We start from the raw sequence: 25,292 nt of genomic DNA on the forward strand, positions 1-25,292 counted from the left end.
CCAAAGATCCTGATTTGCAAAACAAAAACACCAATTTGAAAAATATATCAGTTTTACCTCATTGCATTGATTGTTCTGTTGTAGCCTCCACCTCTTTACTTGAGACTCTCAATATTCTCTAACTTCCTTTATCTTTGTTTAAGCCCAAGCTCTATCATTTTTCTTTTGGCTGTATTCAGCAATGACTGTAGGTTCTTTACCTTCTCGTTGCTTTCTTGAAGTTAATGATTAAGAGAATCCTTGAACCGTTGCATCAAATGGTTCTCCATCTTAAGAATGTCTCTTTTTGCTATAAGGTTTTGTGTATAGCCTAATAGCCCTTTCATACCATCTCCTACAAATCTCATCAATGAAGGGCAATTGAAAACTGGTGGGGTGCATTTGGCAATGGGATCTATAGGATGCAATCTACAATCTGTCCATAGATCAATGTGCTTCTCTCTCTCTAATCTCATCGCCTTAATGGAAGAAGGAGAAGTTTCACAAACCCTATTCGACATGGAGATGATAGGTACCTCTCTTAGTAGGATTCATGGCCAAAGATTGGATATGGGGGAGATAATGGATTGGATATGGTACAGAGAAAGGTGTGGAGAAATGATAGGAGCAAGGAGGAATTGGACCACAAGTCAAAATGGGTGCTTTGGAAGGGAGAATTTTTGGGAAAGGGACACATTTCGAAGAGGTTTAAAAACGACACTACATGTGGGTCCCCGAAAAGTGACATCCTATGCACCCAAGAAAAAGGTGTATTTTTCTCTCCAATTTTGGAATTTTTAAATTTCTTGTTCACATTTTCACAAATGAAAAGCATTTTCTCGCTCTACCAATTCTTACATGGCAAAAAAGAAAAACTCCCCCTAATGTGGCACAAGAAGAGAGACATAGCCTTAACAAAAAACAACAAGCAGTAGGTTGGCAAGGGACATCCCTGTCAAGCTGAACGAGACAGTAAACATCGTCCAATGTGGCCTCTAATCGTGACAATACTGAAAGTAGTACGTTATAATCTCTCTCTCTCTCTCTCTCTCTCTCTCTCTCTCTCTCTCTCTCTCTCATGCAAAATCACGACAAAAATTCCACCATAAAACATGTCGTACAACTACAACCCAATGACATGGTGAACTATTTTGTGAGAAGCTTTTGGCCCAATTAAATAAAGAAATTGACTTTGGGTACGAGTCTTGAAAACAGATGCTTTTAGACTACTTTTAGCGTTGAAATTGCTTTTGCTAACTAAGAGGCTAGGGAAAATTGTGAAGATCAAATCTTCATTGCGTAATTTATCTTTGATGCCTGCTGACTCGAGGTTGGCGGGGGCGGGGGCGGGGGGGGGTGCGGAGCAACTCTTTTGAGCGGAGCTATGAGAAATTGCAAAAGCCATGCAATTGTTCCCCATATCACAAACTCATCATGGATGCCCACTCTAATAAAAAAACAACAAATTTCCATCCACATTGGTTGCACATATGGGCAAACCCACAAACTGTGCCTCAAAGATTCAAGTTCTGAAGTACATCTCTCACAAGTGGGATCAAGACTAGTGACTGCCGACCAAGTGTCAACAAGTAATCCTGCATGTGCTAGCACCCACATGAAAGATCCAAAGGGTCCACATGCATGACCAAAACTATCACTGAAAGGCTGGGAGGATGCACTGATCCTGCCATACCTTTCTCGCGTGAACGGTGAGGTGGGTGTCGGGTCTACAAAAGAAGCAAAGGAGATAGTGTACTCAAAAGAGGATAGAGGGGCTCCATCATCGCTTAACAAAGGCCACTACCACTCACCAAGATCCTAGTCCAACTAAAGAAGGGGCTTTTCCTACCAAATCCACAGTCCTTAAGGTGGTGCCTCCTTGGTAGTGAAAACATGGTCAACACATGATCTCCTCCGGAAAGAGCCTACTACTCTAATAGGTTGCCAATGGCCAATTGTTGATCAAGTGGAGCCTCACCCTAAAACTTCAGTTTGATGTGACGTCCATGATGGCAGTCTCAACAATGCTAAAGACTATAGTCTCCTGTTGAGCAACAATTTGGTCTCCCGAGTGAGGATCAAAGTACACCCATCAACCTAAATGAGAAGGTAAAAGAGTTTGTTCCCGATGCAGACATGCACATGTGTCTCAATCAAGGCAACATCTTACCAACGGTCTAAAGAGCATGTTGCTCGTCATCCCATCTAGCCCAAGTCAATGTGAGTCCTCTCAGCTAGCTGACAACCTTCTTAATCTATCACATATGCATTCCATACAAGTGGTTGCTTCACTACCTCCTCAAAACAAGGTGGATCTCAAATCAAGGCAAGATGTAATTGCAGGGTGCATCTGTGAAGATGAATCTTATGGTCAAGTGCCAAGATCTAAAACGAGGAGGTATGCATGGTGCAAAAACCGTTTCCAAATATTTGTCCTAGAAACAATCCGCGTACCATGAGCTTGGCAAGCAATGCTTTGCTCTGCAACTTTGGATCAATAATCCCCAAATCTCCCTCCACTATATTGTCCCAATGGACTCGTGATCGAGTGTCAATAGAGCCATTTAAGCCACCCCATTTAAGGTTGCATACAAGGCATCTCAAATGCAGTGTCATGCAAGATGTGGTGAACGAAGCCGTCGCAAGAACTTGATTCACTCTTCCAACCAAAGATAAAACAAGGAAGACCAATCGAAAAGTTTCTTCATGATAAACTGTAGCAGGGGCACAAACTATTGCTCAACTGACACGGCAATGCAAACATGGGAACCCAAATATCTGTAAGTCTACACTCTATATAGCCAAGAGTAATTATCATGCGCACCCCACTAACAATCCTCATCCACTCCTACAAGAAAACCATAAGACTTGTGCCAATTGATGAGAGCACCACTCGACAAGCACGAGGTAGCAAGAGCATCTTGTAGACTCTCCAAGTTGGGTGCGTCATCGCACAAGCGAGTCAACCAAAGGCATAGTACGACCTCTTAATTGTGGGATCCTGTGGTGCAAGAAAGAGAGACATGGCCTCAACAGAAGACAAAAGGCAATAGGCTGCCAAGGTACATCCCTGTCTGACTGAACGAGACAAAGGAAAACGTTGTCCGGTGTGGCCTTTAATTGTTAGAGCACTAGAAGCAGGACGGTGTACTCTCTCTCTCTCTCTCTCTCTCTCTTGCTTGCTTGCAAGAAAAAGAGGCTGATTCGTTAAAAATATGAATGGGAAGCATAAATATAATTTGTTAAAAAAGAGGTTGATTCATTGAAAATGATGCCTATTACATCACTGCTTACATGGCAGGCCCATAGGCATCAAACGAAAAACTGTAAAACGAGATAAAAGTAGGCACATGGCCAAACAGAAAAGACTAAAGGCCAAGGTGAAAAACATCTCCTAAAGAGAGTGAAAAGTTCCCTAGCTTGCTAAATGGAGGGAGGATGGTGGTAGCCTTTGATAGATAGGCACTTCGAGCAAAAGCCCATTCAACAACTGTAAATCAAGAACCATAGCCACCAAAAGGTGAAGATGACAATGAGAAACGACGAGAAGCTCAGTATTGGGCAAAGCCCGGCAACTAGTAAAATCTGAGAGCAAAAGGTGATGGGAGGAACATAATGGAAAGAGCAATTGGGGACGAAGCTGAGGGTGAAGAGGCCGCTGACATCACCAAGAGACTCGGTCGGTAACAAAGCGCTGCACCGAAGCAAACAAGGAGCTTTCATCCAGAAGAGCGAGCAGTCCACTTACTAGGGGGCTCCTGAAGACCATAACTGCTATGAAGACGCGTAACTGCTTTGAAAAATGCAGAACTGTGAAAACCGTCCGAAGAGTCCTCGGCGAGCAAGGGGAGAGAAACCAAACAAACAAACAAAAACAAAAACAAAAGCAACAGAAAGGAAAAAACAAGAATATTATTGAAGCCTCTCTCTCTCTCTCTCTCTCTCTCTCTCTCTCTCTCTCTCAAAGTCTCCATTCATCCATGAAAGCATGTGTAGCTAGCTGCAAGTGTTACAAGAATTTGAGTTAATATTTCAGTAGCTCGACAGCACTCAGAATCAGAAAAAAAAAAGAACATATACAACTGGCCAAAGGACATACAAAGATAACCGTACAGCAGTAGCAAGAGCTGCGCCTTCTTACATCTAAACCTCATAAGCACTTGGAGGGGCCAAAGCCACCGCAATTTTTGCTCTAAAAGCCCTCAATTAAATATATGGACAACAATCTGCTGCATGCTCTCTTAATGAAATTCTTTATAGAGGTAAAAAATATATTACTGGTTATGAATTACTTAGAGCACTTGCTATGTAAGCCAAATGAGTTGGCTGTGCAAATGAATACCAATTATTAATCACTAACTAACTCTACTTAAGAGACATGAAAGGGCAAAAGACCCTTCAGCCTTCCTGCAGCTGTTTCACCTTCGTAATGTACTCTTCCATTGCTTCTTCCTTTGATTTACCTGTAAGAAAATGGAAGTCCCATCATGTGTGTGTGTTGTGTGCATGTATGTGTGCGCGCAAAACAGTATGTGTGAGAGAAGAGTACCTGCAAAATTTTTCCATGCATCCCACTTTGCTTTACCTTTCATGTCAAAGAACCCTGGGCGGCCTGCACAACATGACCAACCAAAAAATTACCACCTAGAAGGTATTCCTCCGTCAAAACTTGTCGATCCTGTCCATAAGAGTCACTTACTTGTGTTTATTTCACCAATTGTTGCCTGCTTAAATAATCCATACAAAATCAATTTATCGGCATCGGTAGTGTGACTTGGCAAAGTCAATGCATCCTTTGAAGCCTTCTCAAAGTCTTCCTGTAACCAAACTATAATACATGAGCATCTGAACTTCGAAGAAACTTAGACAAAAAAGAAATTAACGATTGAAAAAAAAAAAGATTAAGTTTAAAATGGCTGTGATCTCGCTTTTACATGCTCAGATTTAAGGAAATTGCAAGTTATATTTTGAGAAATGCACGATAGTATAACCATCAGCATGTAAAACAAGAACCTTCTGATGCAAGCACTGAAGGGTCCAAAAGACTCGAGCTATCACTTGGGATGTCGGGTATCCTAACATTTAGTGCTCACAAAATACCTTATTTTTATCCAATCAAGATACCTGCTTTTCGAAGAGATGGCCTGTCTAAGCCTTTCTGATCTGGTTTATAAAGACTACAAACCAAAGCTCCCAGTTTTCTTATTTCCAAATAAGCAAAAAATGTTTTTTATTAAAAAAATTCTTGAAACAAAAAAATACCTCAGCTTCTTTATAATGTGCCAACTAATAGGTTACTATTGTTACTGTTTAGGTGAGTGCATAAAACGCCCAAATTCAATTATTAGAGGAAAAAATTTCAAAAGAAAACATGCACAATGTGTTGAACCCGTACAGTGGGTAACCCTCAGTGGGGGGGTGGCGCTCAGCAGCAGCGAGCAGATACCCTCTCTTATCGGCCCATGACCATATTTGTTGTATAGATTCCAACCGTATGCTCGCAATTCGGATGTCATGTGCCCGGTACAGATTACACTTGCGGCTCTCGTTTTTGCCACAAGCCGTGCATACATCTTGTCTTGTCAGGCGTTGTTTGGCCAAGAACTTAGTTCAACTTTGTAAACAGTTAAGTAGCCGTACTGGTATTTGAATTTGTTTGAGGACTATGAATATTTTGACTCCCAAAATTGGCCTGAAACAATGGCTTACAAAACCCACCTTAGAGTGCGTGTGTACATGCCATGATTTGCGAAAACCGGCCAAGTAAAATGTTCCCCTTAGTACCAGCAAAAAAGCTAGAAACACCCTTTTGAAAACCAACTTTCATTAAACCATGCCACTTTTTAGAGAGGATATGAGTATTACTGTAGAATTAATCCCAAAGGAGGTTCTTCTACCTCCGGCGGATGGAGCGTGGATCAGTCAAAGAGTGGAGTATTCGGGCCTCCCAAACCAGTGTTTCATCTGTAGACAGATAGGCCACCTTGCACAGGCCTGTCCACACAAGAGAGCCCGACCTGCTCCACCGCCGCGGTCTACTAGGACGGGCCCGTCTTCGAGCTCAGGGTCCCCCCTACAGGGGCCTCGGAGACCGTCTAAGATCCAGATCTAGATCTAGATCCAGTAGAGACACCTCGCCAGCCTGAGGGTTGGCACGGCCGCCGTCGACAGGGCCAGGCTTCTCGCCCTGGTGGCCACCCTCCTACTCCCCACAAGGAGTGGGTTCCTACGGGGAACCGCTTCAGACCCTTGCAGCGGGAGACTGACATCGACTCTCCCTTCTCGCCTGTCACGAGGACGTGGCAACTATTAACTATGTCACGAGGACGTGGAAACTGCTAACCTTAGTTGTTGGTTTCTTTCCAATGATTTTTGTTTTATTTCTGAGACCCTCTTTTTGAAGTTGCAAATGGTCGGACATTGTATGGCCAATGTGAATGGTAGTTTCACCCGCAGACGGGAAGTTGGTCGGCACTGGAATTCGTATAGTAAGAGGATGTCTAGGCTCAGTTCAAGATCATGTAGGTCCCCCCGTCGCACTTGGCAAGTTGGTGGATACTAGGAAGTGAACTCAATAAAGGCACAAAGCCAAGGTAGGGTCACCAAAGGAAAGTACCCAACAGTTGGGCCACATTGCATTTTTGGATGCGGTCCCAATGGGGATAGATGGTCAGAAGACCAGTGGGAGCCCAAAGGAAGCACCTCCTAAAAATAGGGAACTGCTATTTTGGGCCATGAAATCTGTTCGCGTCATTACCTCCGGAATGACAAGGGGAACATTTTAGAACTCTGCTGCAAAGTCAACTGGGCAACCAGTCGGGAGATTTTTAAGCGGCAACCCCGAAACGGAAAATTGCTTGTAAACGTAGCAAGTGACATTTTGGTGCACTTTCCTCTTGCAAAAGTAGTACTGAAGTTTAAGCTGAGGGAGCTCATTTGAGAGTTTTTGTCATAGGTTAAGATCTATTGACTACCAGCTTTCCCTCTCATGTACAGTGTGGTGCAAGAACTCATGCCCTGCACACCTCACACTGCTCTCTCTCTTCCCTATGTGCAGTAATGTGATGCCCCACAAGAGGGCTCTTCATTTGACTCATGTACAGCTGTGTGGTTGTATGTGTTTTTGCTGAGGCAAGAGCCTCTCTTAGCAGGAACGGGGAGTAGCTAACTGCTGCTCCAAAAGCAGGCACCAGTGAGGATGATAACCTCATTGTACAGGTGCATTTTCGGCGCTGGTTATGCGCTAAAATTGGACTGTTTTTCAGCCATACGGCATACCGACGCCAGAACCATTTGGAACAATGCCCCTCTCTTAGAGAACAGTTTGAGGACTCTTTAGGACTGAAAACAGGGCAAAAACCAGTAAATACAGCATGCTGAATTTACTGTTTTTGGGCAGAAATCAAAGGGTTTATGTTAGTGGAAGTGAGTTCTAGCAGGGAAATTGGTTTCGTGCAAGTTTTGGGGCTGTTATGCTGCCGCAATTTTGCCAAAACAAGTGGTATCTAGCTAGATACAGGTAAAGAATTCCCGGGACTCTTCTTTGTAATCTACCCTATAAGAGACTTGGACACTCCAAGTAAAGAATCAATCGCGACAACACCAAATAACCACTTCAAAACAATTCACAAATCACAATAGATTTGCACTGGCCCGACGGAGTTCCGTGCCTAGAGATATTGGCCCCAAAGACTAGTGCCCCTTTCGGTATTTCTTTTTATATTAATCAATCACCAAAGTACAAGAGAGCGGTTAGCGTTTCACTCTCAAACTCTGCGTCCAGATGCTCTGAGAAGTGAGGCCCTCACCACTAATTTAAAGGTTACAAGGGATGCCCAAAAGCAGAGCCCCAAAAGCTTCAAATCAAAAGCAATTCCTCTCTCTCTCACAGAGAGTCAAAAAGCAAAATTTGTGTCGCTCATCATTTTCCTTTTTTTTTCTTTTTCTTTTTTTAAATAGCCTTCGCAATTTCCGAAAATTAGGGTTTCTGGCAGAAATTAGGGTTTGCAAGAATTTTAGGGTTTTTGGCAGAAATTAGGGTTTCTGCTGTCCACCACGTCATCACTTTGTGACATACCCCCCTCTTGAAAGCATTGTAATCGACCGAGATTACGCCTGCAAAACCGACAAAAGCCATAAACCGTCTTAGCAGACACTGATTGTTAGTACCTACGTACTAGGAACACACATCTAGCACATGTACAAAATCGACAGTCACATCACACGACATCACAGGACATCACCAGACATCACAGGACATCACATGACATTCAACATTCATTCGGATCTTAGACCATGATTTATCGGCAATGTAGCTAGCAATCACATCTAGGTCCAATCGGGACCTCATAGATGTCCGATTGACTAACCCCTATTGCAACCATGTCTATTCGAGATCAATCAGACCAAAATGCTGCAGTCATTTCGGCTATCAGTTCCTGCACTCACAAGAAGTCAAGAACAAATCAGTATCATTATCAGGAATTCCATTTCATAAAGTCAACCAACAGAATACTGTCAGCTCTCAGTATCCCTGAAGCTCAAAGAGACATCAGTGACTTTAGTATCAAAATCGAGGCATCTGTTGACAAAGGAGCGGAGTAACCCCCCTCTTGTGCATCCCACTACACCAGATCTTCGGCCAAGCTGAGTTTCTGGGTTCCGTTTGGAGTAGACTATGCTAAACCAAAACATCGAGGTAAAGTTTCACAATCCAAGGAGTATCTGCTAGGTCCTCCTCCTCCATCCACTTCGCATCAAATGCAGGAAAGTTCTTGAGCTAAACCAAGAACCGCCTTCGGACTTTACCTTTCTTCGTATCGTTATGTGCCAAAATCTGTTCAGAAACAAGGATCTCCTCGTTTTCTTCCACTTCGGGTTGCTCATCAGGCTCTTCATCATCAAGCACATCACCCTTAACAGGGTTCAAGAGACTCACATGCAATGCATTATGAATCCTCCAAGTATCTGGCAGTTTCAATCGAAAGGAGACATCATTTATCTTGTCAGTGATCTGGAAAGGTCCGTAGTATCGCATACTAAGCTTTGGAAAAAGCCTCTCCTTTCCCTTTTTCTTTCATAGGCGTGCCTTCTCAAAAGTAAGAGCACCCAATCATCCTCCTTCAATTTTAAGTCGCGACGATGGCGATCCGCTGCCTTTTTCTCTCGTTCTTGACACTCCTGCAAAGTCTCGCGAACCTTGGCAAAAGCCGTGCAAATCTCGCGAATATTCATCCGCTTCAAATATCTTATCTTTCGTGCTCAGGAAGGATGGAACCTTCGTAGCACTTTCAACAATATCACATGGCGTCTTCCCTGTCGAAGAGTGTATCGTGTTATTGTAGGCAAATTCCACCAAAGGTAAGTTCTTTTCCCATTGAGTCTTCTGATCCGAGATACAAGACTTCAATAAATCTAAAATCACTGAATTGGCAATCTCAAATTGCCCGTCGGTCTGCAAGTGGAACGATGACGAGAACTGCAACTGCGTGCCAATGTTCTCCCCAATTGCCTTCCAAAACAAACTCATAAATCTGGGGTCTCTGTCGAAGACAATCGTCTCAGACGTGCCATGTAATCGGAAAATCATCGTGATCATTCTGTGTTCTTGGGAGATCAAAAATGAAATCCATTGCAATACTTTCCCAGGGGTGGGTGGGTATGGGTAAAGGCTGTAACAATCCCTGTGCCTTATACCTGTGCTTTGTAAAAATTCTTCTTGTTCGCATAAAACTTTCCGTCATCGGAATCTGAGCTGTCTGTAGACGAGTCCTCAGTAGAACTGTCAGTCTCTGGGTGAGATGTAGTCTTCTTTGCCTTTTTCTTGCCCTTTCCGAAGCTTTGTTTCTTGCTTCGCTTTTTACCTTTTCTGTTTTCTTTGCTCGAATCTGAGGAGCTAGAAGAACTATCAGAAGAAGAAGAAGAAGAAGAAGAAGAAGAACTGGGTACTCCTTCAAATCGAACACGCTTCTTCTGTTTCTTTGCCTTGTCAAAAGTCGACTGACGACCCAAATAACCTGGAAAGTCAGTGCTTTTCTTCTCCTTTTTGGCTTTCTTTTGCGCGTCAAAAAGCTGAGCAATCCGTGCATCAACCACGTTCTCCAGTTCATTCTCCGTATATTTTCTTGGAGGCAGAAGGTTTCTTGAGAGCGGGTTTCGGGAGTGGTGTTGTGGTTCTCTGCCACTCCATCTATACCTCTTCCAAAGAAGTTTGGTTCATATATTTTGTCATCTTCGGGTCCTTGGCAAAATTGAGCATCATCTTTGTTGCATCGCCGATCAACGGGCGACACTCCGCCTAAGTAGGCCAAGGCGGGCCATACTCTCTGTCGGAATCTTCGTTGTGATCCCTGCCCGCATCTCCAGATGCAGAGGGAGTCGACTGATCATTGCCTGAAGCCATAGGTGCCACGGAAAAAAAAAAAAAACGGGGATCGGATTTCCCGTAGAAGAGAAATCGGCCGTGCTCTGATACCACTGTAACAGACTTGGACACTTCAAGTCAAGAATCAATCACGACAACACCAAATAACCACTTCAAAACAATTCACAGATCACAATAGATTTGCATTGGCCCGGTGGAGTTCCGTGCATAGAGATATTGGCCCCAAAGACTGACGCCCCTTTCGGTATTTCTTTTTATATTAATCAATCATCAAAGTACAAGAGAGCGGTTAGGGTTTCACTCTCAAACTCTGCGTCCACATGCTCTGAGAAGTGAGGCCCTCACCACTAATTTAAAGGTTACAAGGGATGCCCAAAAGCAGAGCCCCAAAAGCTTCAAATCAAAAGCAATTGCTCTCTCTCTCTCTCACAAAGAGTCAAAAAGCAAAATTTGCGTCGCTCATCTTTTTCCAATTTTTTTTTTAAAAAAGTTTTTTTTTTTTTTTTTTAAGCCTTAGCGATTTCCGGAAATTAGGGTTTGCAAGAATTTTAGGGTTTCTACTGTCCACCACGTCATCCCTTTGTGACAACCCTCTTGTAGTATAAAGAAATACCGAAAGAGGCGTCAATTTTGGGGCCTACACGTTGTCGGCGAGTGCTCGGAGCATTCTAGCTTCCGAGCCGTGTGTGTGCTTTAAGTGTATTCCCGTCGCAAGTTACCTTTGCAAAGTACTCTCTCTCTCTCTCTCTGTGTCTAAAGTAAAGAATTTTGGGTGAAAGCCAAGGCCTACCGCCCTACGGGCCGGTTTCAAGGTTCCATTGCCAGGACATCAATCAATTTTTCCTCAAGAAGAGAGCCTCAACTGTTTTGGGTAAAGACAGAGTACAGAAACGCGGGATTACACTATGGCCGAGAAAGGGAAGGGCATTATGGAAGAGGGTTCCTCTTCGAAGGGCAGATAGGAAATTCCTATGGTGTTCGAGATGGCGAGAGTTCACGGCCATGACTGTCTGTACCTCCTCTTGATGTGAATGTTCCTCCAATACAGGGCTTTATGACTGGGAAACTTGAGGATGATGCGTTCAGGACTCTGTTAGTTGCCGTGGTGAATGCGTTTTCACAACTGGTGTAGATCCCAAGGTTTATGGAGTTCTTGCAAGCGCCACCAGTGCCACATCAAAATAGGCAACCTACACCGCGAACAGAGCTTGTTGAGGCTCAAGCCCAAGTACTTCATGCGTCTCAGCAGGATAGGGAACTCTCGCATGTTGTGGAGTTAGGGGCTCCAAAACAGGTTCCTCCCGTCCTTGAACAGGTGATTAGGATGCCTATTTCACAGGCTATACCCGCATGCTGTCTTGAATGGACAGGGAATTGGTGACCAGGCAATGCATCCAGTTTTTCCACCACCCACAGTACATCCTCGGTATTTCGGGGGTGGATCTGTGTTCCAGAGTATGGCTGGTTATGCACCTGGAAGTCAACCGTACCTGCCAGGAACAGTGTTCAGGGGTACGCAAGGCATGATGCCAAACCCCATGTATGGTAGCATCGGCATGCAACAAGGTTTTCACAGCAACTAGGGCCAGTTTGGGGTGCCACAGGGTAATTTTGGCATGGCTGGTTGTTCTGGACAACAACCAGATATGGCACCTCTGACGCAAAATGTCAATGGCCAAGACGTGCCGATGATTCCTACTACAGTGCCCATGTTGCAGACCATTCCTTATGAAAATTTGGGGACGCTGGAAAAGCCGAAAGCTTATAAAGAAGGTGCAGCTGTAAAGTTTACCACTTTCAGCGGCTTCGAGGATAAGACAAAGGCTCTCACTTTCCTCAAGCAGTTTGACACAGCTTATGCAGGAGGGAATTTTACAAAGGCCTCTAAGGTCACGAAAGCTGCCACTTTCTTGAAAGACAATGCGCTTACATGGTGGACGACATTGTTAATGCAAGGACAGGCACCCCCACTTGGGTCACTTCAAGCAAATGTTTGCATCTGCTTGGCTGTGAAATGAATTTGAAGCCGACGTCATGACAGATTGGCACCAGCTTATTTCGGCTACATGCAAGAGCTTGCTGGAGTACAATCGCAGGTTTTGTAAAGCGTTACTCTCAGTGACCTCCTACAGATTTGTGCCATTGACAACGCAGATAGAGAAGTACTGTTGTGTGCTGCCTAAAGGGCTTCGAGACTACTGTACCAAGAACAAAGTAGCTACCCTCACCCAGCTCATGGAAGTTGCTAACACTCGTCTTGCCTTGTTGAAAGAAGAGGACAGTGGGTTTCCGAGCAACGAGAAAGGAGGGCAACGAAGGAAAAATTCATTGAAGAAGCCCTTTGTGAAAACAACTCTTGAAGCGTCACAGGAGCTAGAAAAGGCCACTAAAGATAAGGATTCAGCCGATACTTCTTGTCACGTGACACATCCCAACCCTATGTGTCCGTGGACAAGCTACACCACAGCAGGGTTCAATCAGTTCAGTCAAGTCTAGATTAGCACTGATCTGGCACTTTTGTGAGTCTATTTGTAGACCGTGCATGCCCAGTCTGTGGGGGAGCAGGAGAGAGAGCCCACTTGCTGTCCTATGCAATGAGAGTGAAGGAGAAGAGGAGAGAGGCGCTGAAGAAGCACAAGCAGAGAAGAACGTGAGAGAGAGAGAGAACGCTCGTCAAAATCTGGGAGAAGTCACGCAAGTCCTAATTTGGGCTTGACCTTTGAGTATATGAGTAAATGACTAGGGGGCCATTCACACTTGGGCCCCCTCACTTATAAGTCTTTTAACTTATAAGTTAATAAGTACAAGGCACTTAGGCCTTTATTCCCTAACAACCTCCCACCTAAAGGCAATGGACCTTGGGAGATCAAAGAATCAACTAACTATGATACATCAGCTGATCATGCACTTACTCATCCAACACCCATCATCTGTCGGCAATATGCAAACCGCTCTGCTGGAAGACTCTTGGTCAAAAGATCTGCAGGGTTGTCATCTGTGTGCACCTTGACAAGTGTAATGCTCTTGTCATCAAGCACACTCCTGATAAAATGATACTTCACCTCTATGTGCTTTGTCTTGGCATGAAAAACAGGATTCCTTGCAAGCATAATAGCACTCTGACTATCACAGTGTAGCACAGGAACCGGTGACTTAATGCCAAGCTCTTCTACCAAACGCATGAGCCACAAAGCTTCTTTGCATGCCTCAGTGGCAGCCACATACTCAGCCTCAGTGGTAGACAAAGCAACACATTTTTGCAATCTAGAAATCCAAGAAACTGCACCTCCTGTGAATGTAAACACATATCCAGAGGTAGACTTCCTGCAATCTGGATGTCCAGCAAAATCTGCATCTGTAAAGCCATGCACAGATGTCTCACTCTTCCCAAAACAAATGCACAAGTCTTTAGTGCCTTTCAAGTATCTCAAGATACACTTCACTGCTTCCCAATGCTTTTTGCCAGGATTGCTCATGTACCTGCTTACCACTCCCACCGCAAATGCAATGTCCGGACGTGTAGCAACCATAGCATACATTAAACTGCCAACGGCTGATGCATAAGGAACCTTGGCCATTTCAGCCCGCATATCATCTGTGTTTGGGCAGTCATGTGCAGTCAGTTTTACATATGGAGGCAGCGGAGTACCAAGTGCCTTTCCCCCATCCATATGAAAACGATGTAGCACTTTATTAACATAATCTCGTTGAGATAGATACAGACTCCTGTTAGGTCTATCTCGAGAGATACGCATGCCCAAAATATGATTAGCATCACCAAGATCCTTCATGTCAAAGCGATTCTTTAAGCTTTGCTGTAATGCATCCAACTCTGTGACATTGTTACCCGCAATAAGCATGTCATCAACATACAAAATCAGCAATAGAAGAGATCCATCACTTGCCGTTTTGATATACAAACAGTGATCAGAATTACTTCTTTTGTATCCTTGAGACCTCATGAATGTATCAAACTTGTGATACCATGCACGGGGAGACTGTTTCAAACCATACAAGCTCTTCAAGAGTCTACATACTTTCTTCTCTTGCCCCTTTGACACAAAACCTTCTGGCTGCATCACATAGATTATCTCAAGCAAATCGCCATGCAAAAACGCTGTTTTGACATCCATTTGCTTTAACTCCATATCTTCAGAAGCAACCAGGCCTAAAACAAGACGTAATGTGGCAAGCTTTACAACAGGAGAAAAAATCTCATCAAAATCCACACCATGCTTTTGCTTGTACCCTTTAGCAACCAAACGTGCCTTGTACTTAGAAGAAGCATCAGATGTGACCTTGGTCTTGTAAACCCATTTACATGGCAGAGCCTTATGCCCTTTAGGCAAATCAACCAAGTCCCATGTATGATTTTTCTCCAAAGACTGCATTTCCGAAACCATTGCTTTGAACCATTTCTTACTGTCTTCCCGTTGCATAGCCTCTTTATAGCAAGACGGCTCACCACAATCAGTAAGCATGACATAGTCCAAAGACGGTTCATATCTATCGGGGGGCCTTGTCACCCGAGTAGACCTACGCACCCAATGATCCATAACAGGTGGATTTTCAGCCTGTAAACCATCAAAAACAGCAGGCTGTTCAGCCGGTTGCATCGCAACAACGGGCGGTCTAGGAGCATCAACCTGTTCCCCTACCTGTGGTGCATCAATGGCAACTTGTTGGGGCTGATTTTCAGCAGCTAATGGCTGATTTTCAGCACCATTTTCAGCATGTAAAGGCTGCTGAACATTGGGCCTTCTTGGCTGTCCATATGTAACATCTTCACGAAAAACAACCCGGCACACTTCCTCGACCTTTGTGGGCTGTTTGTGCATGCAATTTTCATTGAAGATGACATCATTGCTGCGTATGATTTTCCGTAATGCGGGATCCCATAATCTATACCCCATTTCACCATCCTCACCATATCCTAGGAAAATGCATTTATGAGACTTTGGTTCTAGTTTGGTGCGCAGTTCACTCCGGATGTGAACATAGGCCTCACAACCAAACACTCTTAAATGTGCATATGAGGGTGGCTTGCCAGACCACACCTCCTCAGGCACCTTTCCACCCAAAGCCTTGCTAGGTGAGCGATTAATCAAGTGAATAGCTGTTTGCACAGCTTCTGCCCAAAAACCATGAGGTAATGCAGCATGTGACAGCATACTCCGAACTTTCTCTTGGATAGTCCGGTTCAATCTCTCTGCAACTCCATTCTGAGAGGGATTAAAAGGAGCCGTGAGCTCTCTTTTAATACCTTTAGTAGCACAAAAGTCAATAAATGCTTTTGATACATACTCCCCCCCATTGTCTGAGCGCAAAGACCTAAGCTTCTTGTCAATTTGATTCTCAACAAACGCAAGAAACTTCTTGAAAGTATCCAAAACATCGCTTTTAGCACGTATTGGATACACCCACACCTTACGTGTAGCATCATCGATAAACGAGACAAAATATTTCTTTCCCCCTAAGGACAACTGTGGCATTTCACATACATCGGAATGCACTAAGTCTAACCTGTCAGACTTCAAAGAAAGAGACCTTTTGTGCGGTGTTTGATTGTGCTTACCATAAATACAGTGCTCACAATGAGAAAAATCAGCATACCTCAAACACGGCAAATAACCACAACGAGACAGAGTTTCCATTCCTCTTTTACTCATGTGTCCCAACCGGCCATGCCACAAAGAAACACTTGGCTGCTCGGTTACGGCGACAACATGGTCACGCACACTAGATACATGCAAAGGATACAAAGTGTCCGATTTACAACCCTTGGCTACAATCCGGGCCCCTTTACAAATTTTCCACTTGCTATCACCAAAAGTGGTGTGATAGCCTGCATCATCTAGCTGCCCTGTACTAATCAAACTCTTCTTGAGTTGTGGCACATGGCGCACTTTGTGCAAAACAAAAGTCATACCATCAGCAAAGGAAAACTGGACACTGCCAATACCTGCAATGTCACATGCATAGTTCTCTCCCAAATAAACAGTGCCCTGCACCTCACCTGAGTACTGTGTAAACCAATCCCTATGAGGTGTTACATGAAAGGAGGCACCTGAATCAAAAATCCAAGTATGCATGTCCACATCAGAACCCATAGCAAGGGTATGTGCATCCACAGAAGAGGCATTGAGTACATCAGTGCTGCTGTCACTGTCACAACTACTAGCAACATTGATTTCCTCAATCAACACAGTGCTCTTCTTGGCATTTCCCTTGTCCTTTGCATCAGATTCAGCACCCTTGTTCTTCTCTTTCTTCCACTCATAGCATTCCCGTTTATAATGCCCTTTCTTTCCACAATGATGACACACAACATCTTTCCTACGAGATTTGCTGCGTGCCTTGTCCTTACTGTTAGATTTCTCCCTCTGTTGAGACCTGCCTCTCAAGTGCAATGCATTAGAAGATCCACCTGTGGTGTTCTTCCTGTTCATCTCTTCCATCAAGAGAGAACTCTCTACATCTGCATACTTAAGTGACGCACTTGAGTTACTAAGAGCTGTCCGGAATACATCCCAACTCTCGGGCAATGTGCATAGCAGAAAAGTAGCTTTGAACTCCTCATCAATCGTGAATTTCAGCTCTGTCAGTTGGCTGAAAATAGAATTGAATTCATTGAGGTGCACTGGCATGTGCGTGCCCTCCTTCATGCGGAGATCCATAAGCTTCTTAAGCCAATACACTTTACTGGCAGCACTCTGCTGTGCATACAACTCGTCTAAACGCTTCCACATGCCCCATGCTGTCTGCTCATTCTCTACATTGAAGAGTAAATTGTCAGACACCGAAAGCATGATCGTGGAGCGAGCCAACTCGTCCACTTCTTCCCATTCTTCAACCTCCATATCAACCGGTTTCACACCCTGTAACTTAATAGGTTTCGCCTGTTTCTTCTGCAACATCACATTATAACATTGCTTCTTCCATATAGCAAAGTTATGGGCACCTTCAAGCTTACGAATGTGCAACAAATTGCCACTTTCACTGCTAGACGCAATTCTGAGTGATTGCACACACTGAAACCCTGTTTTGCCGACCTAAACACGCCCAAATGTGCGCAATCGGGCAAAAAACAGCTTGCTGTTACAGAAAAACAGCGAGCAAATTTCACGCGAAATCACCCCAAAACGGCGTACATTCACTGCCAAACCCTTACCAAAGGTTTCCACAGGGTGTATACATCATTTGCTTGCTGAAATTCCCTGTTTTAGGGCAAAAATCAGACCTGTAAACACCTGTTTTGCTGAATTTTCAGAACCTCGTTGGTGGAAACACCTGTAAGATTGACCTGTGAGACTTGCCCTAATGAAATTGCATCAAATTGACCCCGAAATTGGTCAATTTCAGCAGAAATAGGCTGCTGTTCGCCAGTTTTTGAAACCCTAATTTTGGGGAAACTGTCACCGGAGGTCGATTCTACACGGTGAGAGGATCCCTTCGCGACAGAGTTGATCGAAAACGGTTGAATATCCTTCCCGCAGCGAGCAAGAACAGAATTCTGATTGGAGCAGGAGAGAGAGCCCACTTGCTGTCCTATGCAATGAGAGTGAAGGAGAAGAGGAGAGAGGCGCTGAAGAAGCACACGCAGAGAAGAACGTGAGAGAGAGAGAGAACGCTCGTCAAAATCTGGGAGAAGTCACGCAAGTCCTAATTTGGGCTTGACCTTTGAGTATATGAGTAAGTGACTAGGGGGCCATTCACACTTGGGCCCCCTCACTTATAAGTCTTTTAACTTATAAGTTAATAAGTACAAGGCACTTGGGCCTTTATTCCCTAACACACTCACTTAGTGTAGATGCATATCCTCTGGTTGCACACAGCATGATTCCCATCAGAATCCATTAGCATCAATTAGGGGAATTTTTCGATGCATTTAGCCTATTTTCCTATTTTTGGTTATTTTCACTTATTATTTTTAAGTGACTTTCCAACAAAAGTAGGTAGGGCAATTTCGCTAAGTTAATATATAAGCAAACCCAAGTTAGCACTTTCTGGCAGAAGAGGCAGCAGTAGCTTCCCGCTCAACAGGCAACTTCTCAGCAGAACCCACAGCACTCCCAGCATTTTTGGATTCCATCCTCGTCGGGCCAGTTCCCATCTTTGGCGCTTCCTTCCACAGCAGGGCATCGCCATCACCTCAGCATCCCAGCCATAGCAGATCCTCAACATCGCCAGAAGACCCTAATTGCTGGCGTTTCCAAATCAACCTTGCTAGTGTTTTTGCTACTTCAGCCCATGCAGTGTTTTTGGATCAGCAACATCAGCAGATTACTAACGCCAGCAGAACAGTAGAGCCAGCGTTTTGTACAGCAGGTACTTCAGCGTTTTAGCTTTGCAGATGCAGATCAGCCTAGCGTTTTTGGCTGCAGCAGGATGCAATCAGCGTTTTTGTTTTCAGCCCTAATTTGCATTAGACTACAGCATTTTCAGCCTATGACATAGAAGCAGATCAGCCCCAAGTTGGTTGCAGATGTTCTCCCATTTTCAGCCATAAAAACGCAGCCAAAACAGTCATTTTCAACCACCGAAACAGTCCCGAAATTCAGCAGTTAGAAGATCCCAGATTTCAGCCACCAAGTCGTCGTCGTCATCACCGTCATCGTCATCGGCATAGTCCCATTGCATCAGTCCATTGCATACGCATTGTACACCTTTGTGCAATCAAAGTAGACCACTCTCGCCGACGAGAGTGGGGCCTTCGGAGGAGGGTTTTACAACCTCTCGAGTGTCGTATCTCTTCTCTCTCCTCTCAGTCTCATTCACTTGCACGCACAATATCCACCCACTTGTTCGTGATCATAGCACTCTCCATAAGACGGAAAGCTCTCTCTTTCCCTAAGAACTAAAAGGAACCTTGAGCAATAAAGATCACTAATCTTGAGAAAATACAACATTCATTCCGCTACACCTAACATTGGTAGCAGAGCTTTGGAAGTGTTCTGCATTACTCAAGGAAAGAACCACAAGAATTTTTTTTTGCTTGTTGAGGTCGCACGAACCCAAGTTTACTTGGACGTGGCGATTCCTAATCGTGTTTTGTTGAAGAGTGACAGGAATCCCAAGAAAGAAGGGCTTGTCCAGCCTCCCCTTGTGTCTCTTTTCACTCATTGAGAGCGGACCATGCACTTAGCGGCCAGCTAATCGACGTGAGGTTGGAAAAAGCAACCTTGGTGTGAGCGCAAGGCCGCCAAGGGGTGCGCCCGCAAAAAAGGGTAGAGCTCGGGTGAAGAGAAGATCCTTCTCCAACGCGATTAGCAGGCGAAAGAAAACCTCAAGAACCCCAAGAACCCAAGACCCTCAAGACTCAAGAACCCACGAATCAAGGACCTCAAGACCCTCAAGAACCCAAGTTCCTCGTGGACTTAAGAACCCAAGACCCCAAGAAACCACAAGAAACCACGATTGCAGAATGATCATCATTCGAAGCGGAATGGATACTTCGCTTGGAGGTGATGAGCATGAGAGAGGCGAAGAAGAATTTTCTCCACGAGGAGGTTTTTCCGACCCTCCCCCTTTTCCATCTACGACAAGGATTGCACTAACTGCTATGGAGGCTTTCGACATGCGGATGATGGACAGGAAGTTAGAAAGCGAAGAAAGAATCGCACTCATCGAGCGTAAGTACCAAGAAAGAATGACAACCATAGCACGTGAGAGCGAGCAAGCACGCTTGGAAGCCAAAGAACGACAAGCCAAATTGGATCATGAATTCAAAGAAAGACAAGCAAAAATGGAACGCAGACACGCAGAGAACCAAGCAAGACAAGCAGAATTTTATCGCGAGAACAAAGCACGACTGCAAGAGATGTTGCGACTTTTTTCTCAAGTGCCGACACCGATGCAAGAGATTCGGGAAAAGGAGACTCTCTCAGTCTCTTCTTCTCCGAAGCATGATACACAGGATTTGCATGATTGTGTGAAGCATGATGATGATTTGGATGACAATGATAAGCATGATGATTTGAATGACAATGACAAGCATGATGATTTGGATGCCAATGATTTGCATAATGATTTGGATGCCAATGACAAGCATGATGATTTGCATGATCAAGATGTGATTTCTCACGAGCATGATGAGTTGCATGAAGAAGATGTGATTGTTCACAAGGATAATGTGTTAGTGGATGCTTTTTATAGCGAAGCTAACCTAGTTACAGATTCGATCAATCACGAAGAACCGATCTTGGCTCTCGAGCCTTGGTCCAACGAACCCTCACAGGAAGTATTATGTGTTCGCATGATTGATACGCACGCATTGTTCGAGTGTTTCATTCGTGAAGGTTTCCTGTATTTTAGTCAACATCGTTATGTGATCCCTTTTCCTAGGCATGACATATTGTATGTTGAGCACGTTTCTCTCATGGATGAGCACAAATGTATGCGGAATTTTCATGAAAATTTGAAAAGTCTGTATGTCAAGAAGTCACATTCTATGTCTCTTCCTTGGCATGACACAGTTTCCGAAAGATCACATGATTGTATGAGCACCAAGCATGGGCATTTCCATTGTGATTTGCCACAGTTGATTGATTTCGATCAAACAGAAAAGATTCGAGCGCATTGTTTGCATATGTTTGATGAACGGGTTGTCACTCCGTCTCTATGTTCATCTACATTGCATACACAGTCTTTAGAGAAGACAAGATTTTTTTCCTTCACTTTACATGGAATAGGTATGTTCATGGTTTTGTGTTGGAGATGGTTTCAGGAATTTTCAGCCATGGAGATTCTTGAAGATGAAAGAAGCAGATCTCTAGACGTAGTTGACGCAAGAAAGGAGATTCAAACCACTTTGTCGCTTTCGGCGCGGCCCAAAGAAGCAAGCGTTGCAGACCTTTATGAAGTTAAAGTACCGCTCGACCCACACAGCAGAGTGGGCCGGCGAAGAGTCCCATCCAGGATTCCGGATGCTGTTGGCGATTTCCCTCGACGCCATACAGTTCGGTACTAGGACCTCACTTTAAAAAGGAGGGGATGTCACATGACACATCCCAACCCTATGTGTCCGTGGACAAGCTACACCACAGCAAGGTTCAGTCAGTTCAGTCAAGTCTAGATTAGCAGTGATCTGGCACTTTTGTGAGTCTATTCGTAGACCATGCATGCCCAGTCACTTAGTGTAGATGCATATCCTCTGGTTGCACACAGCATGATCATCGGAATTCCCATCAGAATCCATTAGTATCAGTTAGGGGAATTTTCCAGTGCATTTAGCCTATTTTCCTATTTTTGGTTATTTTCACTTATTATTTTTAAGTGACTTTCCAACAAAAGTAGGTAGGGCAATTTTGCTAAGTTAATATATAAGCAAACCCAAGTTATCACTTTCTGGCAGAAGAGGCAGCAGGAGCTTCCCGCTCAACAGGCAACTTCTCAGCAAAACCCCCAACACTCCCAGCATTTTTGGATTCCATCCTCGCCGGGCCAGTTCCCACCTTTGGCGCTTCCTTCCACAGCAGGGCATCGCCATCACCTCAGCATCCCAGCCATAGCAGATCCTCAGCATCGCCAGAAGACCCCAATTGCTAGCGTTTCCAAATCAGCCTTGCTAGCGTTTTTGCTACTTCAGCCCATGCAGCGTTTTTGGATCAGCAACATCATCAGATTACTAACGCCAGCAGAACAGTAGAGCCAGCGTTTTGTACAGCAAGTACTTCAGCGTTTTGGCTTTGCAGATGCAGATCAACCTAGCGTTTTTGGCTAGCAGCAGGATGCAATCAGCGTTTTTGTTTTCAGCCCTAATTTGCATCAGACTACAGCGTTTTCAGCCTATGACATAGAAGCACATCAGCCCCAAGTTGGTTGCAGATGTTCTCCCATTTTCAGCCATAAAAACGCAGCCAAAACAGTCATTTTCAGCCACCGAAACAGTCCCAAAATTCAGCAGTTAGAAGATCCCAGATTTCAGCCACCAAATCGTCGTCGTCATCGGCATAGTCCCATTGCATCAGTCCATTGCATACGCATTGTACACCTTTGTGCAATCAAAGTAGACCACTCTCGCCGACGAGAGTGGGGCCTTCAGAGGAGGGTTTTACAACCTCTCGGGTGTCGTATCTCTTCTCTCCTCTTCTCTCAATCTCATTCACTTGCACGCACAATATCCACCCACTTTGTTGTGATCATAGCACTCTCCATAAGACGGAAAGCTCTCTCTTTCCCTAAGAACTAAAAGGAACTTGAGCCGTAAAGATCGCTAATCTTGAGAAAATACAACATTCATTCCGTTGCACCTAACACTTCTGGAGCGCAGGCAAAGAACAGAAAAGGAAGCCTTTTGTGCGTAAGTCGCTCGAGGAAAAGAAGGTCTTAATGGCTGAAAACAAATGCTTTATATGCGAGCAGCGTGGTCACTTTGCTACCAATTGTCCACAAAGGAAAAGACCAACTGACTCGGATGATAAAGAGGACCAGAAAGGCAAGAAGTCTAAACCCACAGCATGTTTGGTGCCAGATATGGTGGGTGACAGGCCCAGTACACGACACTCATCTTCTTTGATCTAGGTGCCAAAGCAAACTTTATCTCACCAGAGTTAGCTATGAAGCTGGGCATCAGAGCTGAAGAGATGGGGTACACAGCAGAGGCAGGGTTGGCATGTCCTGGCCACTCAGAGTGTGTTACTCCATTATTGGAACAGAGCTGAAGAGATGATTACACAGCAGAGGCACGGTTGGCATGTCTTGGCCACTCAGAATGTGTTACTCCCATTATTGGAAAGCTGCGTCTCCATATTCAGTTTTATGTAGACACAAAAGAATTTTATATCATGCCATTGGAAGGGTGCAATGCGCTACCTGGAATTCCGTGGATGTTTAGAGTACATGGCGTGCTGGATGCCTTCGACAAGACAATCACCCTTCAACATAGGGACAAAACTCATGTTTTGGATGTAAAGCTCAAAGAAGAGTCTGTCCCTATTGTATCTGCTTCGGCTATCACTTCTGTAATAAAGAATCATCTTTCTATGTACTTGATTTTTGCACGTGATGTCTCAGATAATTGTCAGTCAAATTTATCTGTGCTAGATTTAAAAAAAAGGTCAGCATTTTTGCAAGAGTTTAGTGACTGATTTTCTGATTCATTACCGTCGTAATTGTCGCCAGAGAGACCTGAGGATCATCTGATAGATTTGGTGCCAGGGTGTAGCCCACCAAATAGACCTCCCTACAGAGGTAGTGCGGCGCAGCAGAAAGAGATTATGGACCAAGTTGAGGAGTTATTAGAGAAGGGGCTGATTCAACCTAATTCTTCACCCTTTTGCTCCCCAGTGCTCCTAGTGCAGAAAAAGGATGGCTCATGGCGCATGTGTATTGATTACCGTGCGTTGAATAAGAATACCATCAAGAATAGGTTTCCTATTCCTAAGATTGATGATATTCTCGATTGTTTAGAGGGTGCTGCAATTTTCAGCAGGATAGACCTTAAGAGTGGGTACCATCAAATTCGATTAAGGCCAGAGGATGTGCACAAGACTGCGTTTAGAACGACATTTGGTCTTTATGAGTTTCTAGTGATGCCGTTTGGGCTAAGAAATGCTCCTGCCACGTTCAATAGAATGATGGACCAGATTTTTCGCTCGCATCAACAATTTGTTGGGACGTTCTTCGATGACATGATAGTCTATTCGAAGAATGAAGAGGAGCATAGGTGTCACTTGACCATTGTGTTCAAAGAGCTGCGCAATCACAGGCTACTTGTCAATCCTAAGATAAGTGAATTCTTCCTGGAAGAGATCCACTTTCTTGGCCACATAGTCTCAAAGGATGGTGTCATAATGGATCCCGCAAAGGTCGAAGCTATTAAGACATGGCCAGACTTGAAGACTGTGCACGATGTCAGAAGCTTCTTGGGATTGTGTTCCTACTATAGAAGGTTTATCAAGAATTTTACAGAGATAGCATCACCTCTTCACGCTTTGCAAAAGAAAGAGGTCACTTTCAGATGGACCCAAAAAGAGATTTCAACTTTTAGTCTCTTAAAGGAAAAGTTGACTTCAGATCTAGTCATTGTTTTGCCAGATCTCAAGAAGTCATTTGTGGTCTAGTGTGATGCATGTGGCATCGGAGCAGTGCTAATGCAAGACGGACGGGTGGTAGCTTATGAATTTTGCAAGGGCCAGAGAAGACTATGCAAGTCTATGAGAGAGCTCTTGGTCGTGATTCATGCGCTTTCTAGTTGGAAGCACTACCTTTTAGGTGTCGATTTTGTTGTCCAAACAGATCATCAGACCTTGCGATCCTTCTTGACACAAACAAAGTTATCCGAAAAGCATATGCGATGGGTATGAGGGGTGGACAGGTCCATCCTATGCCGACATGCGCACCAAGAAGCTCGACGAATAGCGGACAAGAATTGACAAATCCCTTGAGCCCGTGCATGCCGGATGGGCAAAATATGGGTGCTCCTGTAAGGTGCAGCGGAAGTGAATGTTGAACTTTGCTCAAGATGAGTGCTCCGAACTGTGCTCAAGGGCTCCTTTTACTTACGGAAGGGAGAGCCTTCCATTCCTTTAGTGAGAGAGTGCAATGGACACAAACAAAGTGGTGAACACTGTGAATGAAGGTGTTGAGACTGAGAAATAGAGAGAGAGGAATACGACACCAGAATGTTGTCAAGACTCAAACCCTCCTCCGAAGGCCCCACTCTCTATGGCGAGAGCGGTCTACTATTAATTGCACAAATCTCTACAATGCTTGGACTTGCCGACGATGTCGACGACGATGAGGACGACGACGAGACGGGCTGAAATCTGAAAATGCTAAGGCTGAAATCTGTAAATCTTTATCTGCTGAATTATGACTCTATGTCGATGACGATGTCAATGGCGACGATGCGACGACGACGCGCTGTGTAACAGACTTGGACACTCCAAGTCAAGAATCAACCGCGACAGCACCAAATAACCACTTC

General features: G+C 44.4%; 1 protein-coding gene across 1 annotated transcript in view; it reads right to left on the reverse strand.

Moving 5' to 3' along the window:
• Positions 1-4,213: 4,213 nt before the first annotated feature.
• ACBP6 (acyl-CoA-binding protein 6) overlaps positions 4,214-25,292 on the reverse strand; it is a 38,996-nt gene continuing 17,917 nt past the window's right edge. The window contains exons 2-4 of the mRNA XM_086511751.1: positions 4,679-4,796; positions 4,529-4,591; positions 4,214-4,442 (exon numbers count right to left, since the gene is read on the reverse strand). Coding sequence (XP_086367877.1) covers positions 4,378-4,442; positions 4,529-4,591; positions 4,679-4,796 — 246 coding nt within the window. The 3' untranslated portion in view covers positions 4,214-4,377. The remainder of the gene's footprint in view (positions 4,443-4,528; positions 4,592-4,678; positions 4,797-25,292) is intronic.

The sequence above is a fragment of the Adiantum capillus-veneris genome, chromosome 1, assembly GCF_014529385.1.
Source record: "Adiantum capillus-veneris isolate H3 chromosome 1, ASM1452938v2, whole genome shotgun sequence".
Classification (NCBI taxonomy): domain Eukaryota; kingdom Viridiplantae; phylum Streptophyta; class Polypodiopsida; order Polypodiales; family Pteridaceae; genus Adiantum; species Adiantum capillus-veneris.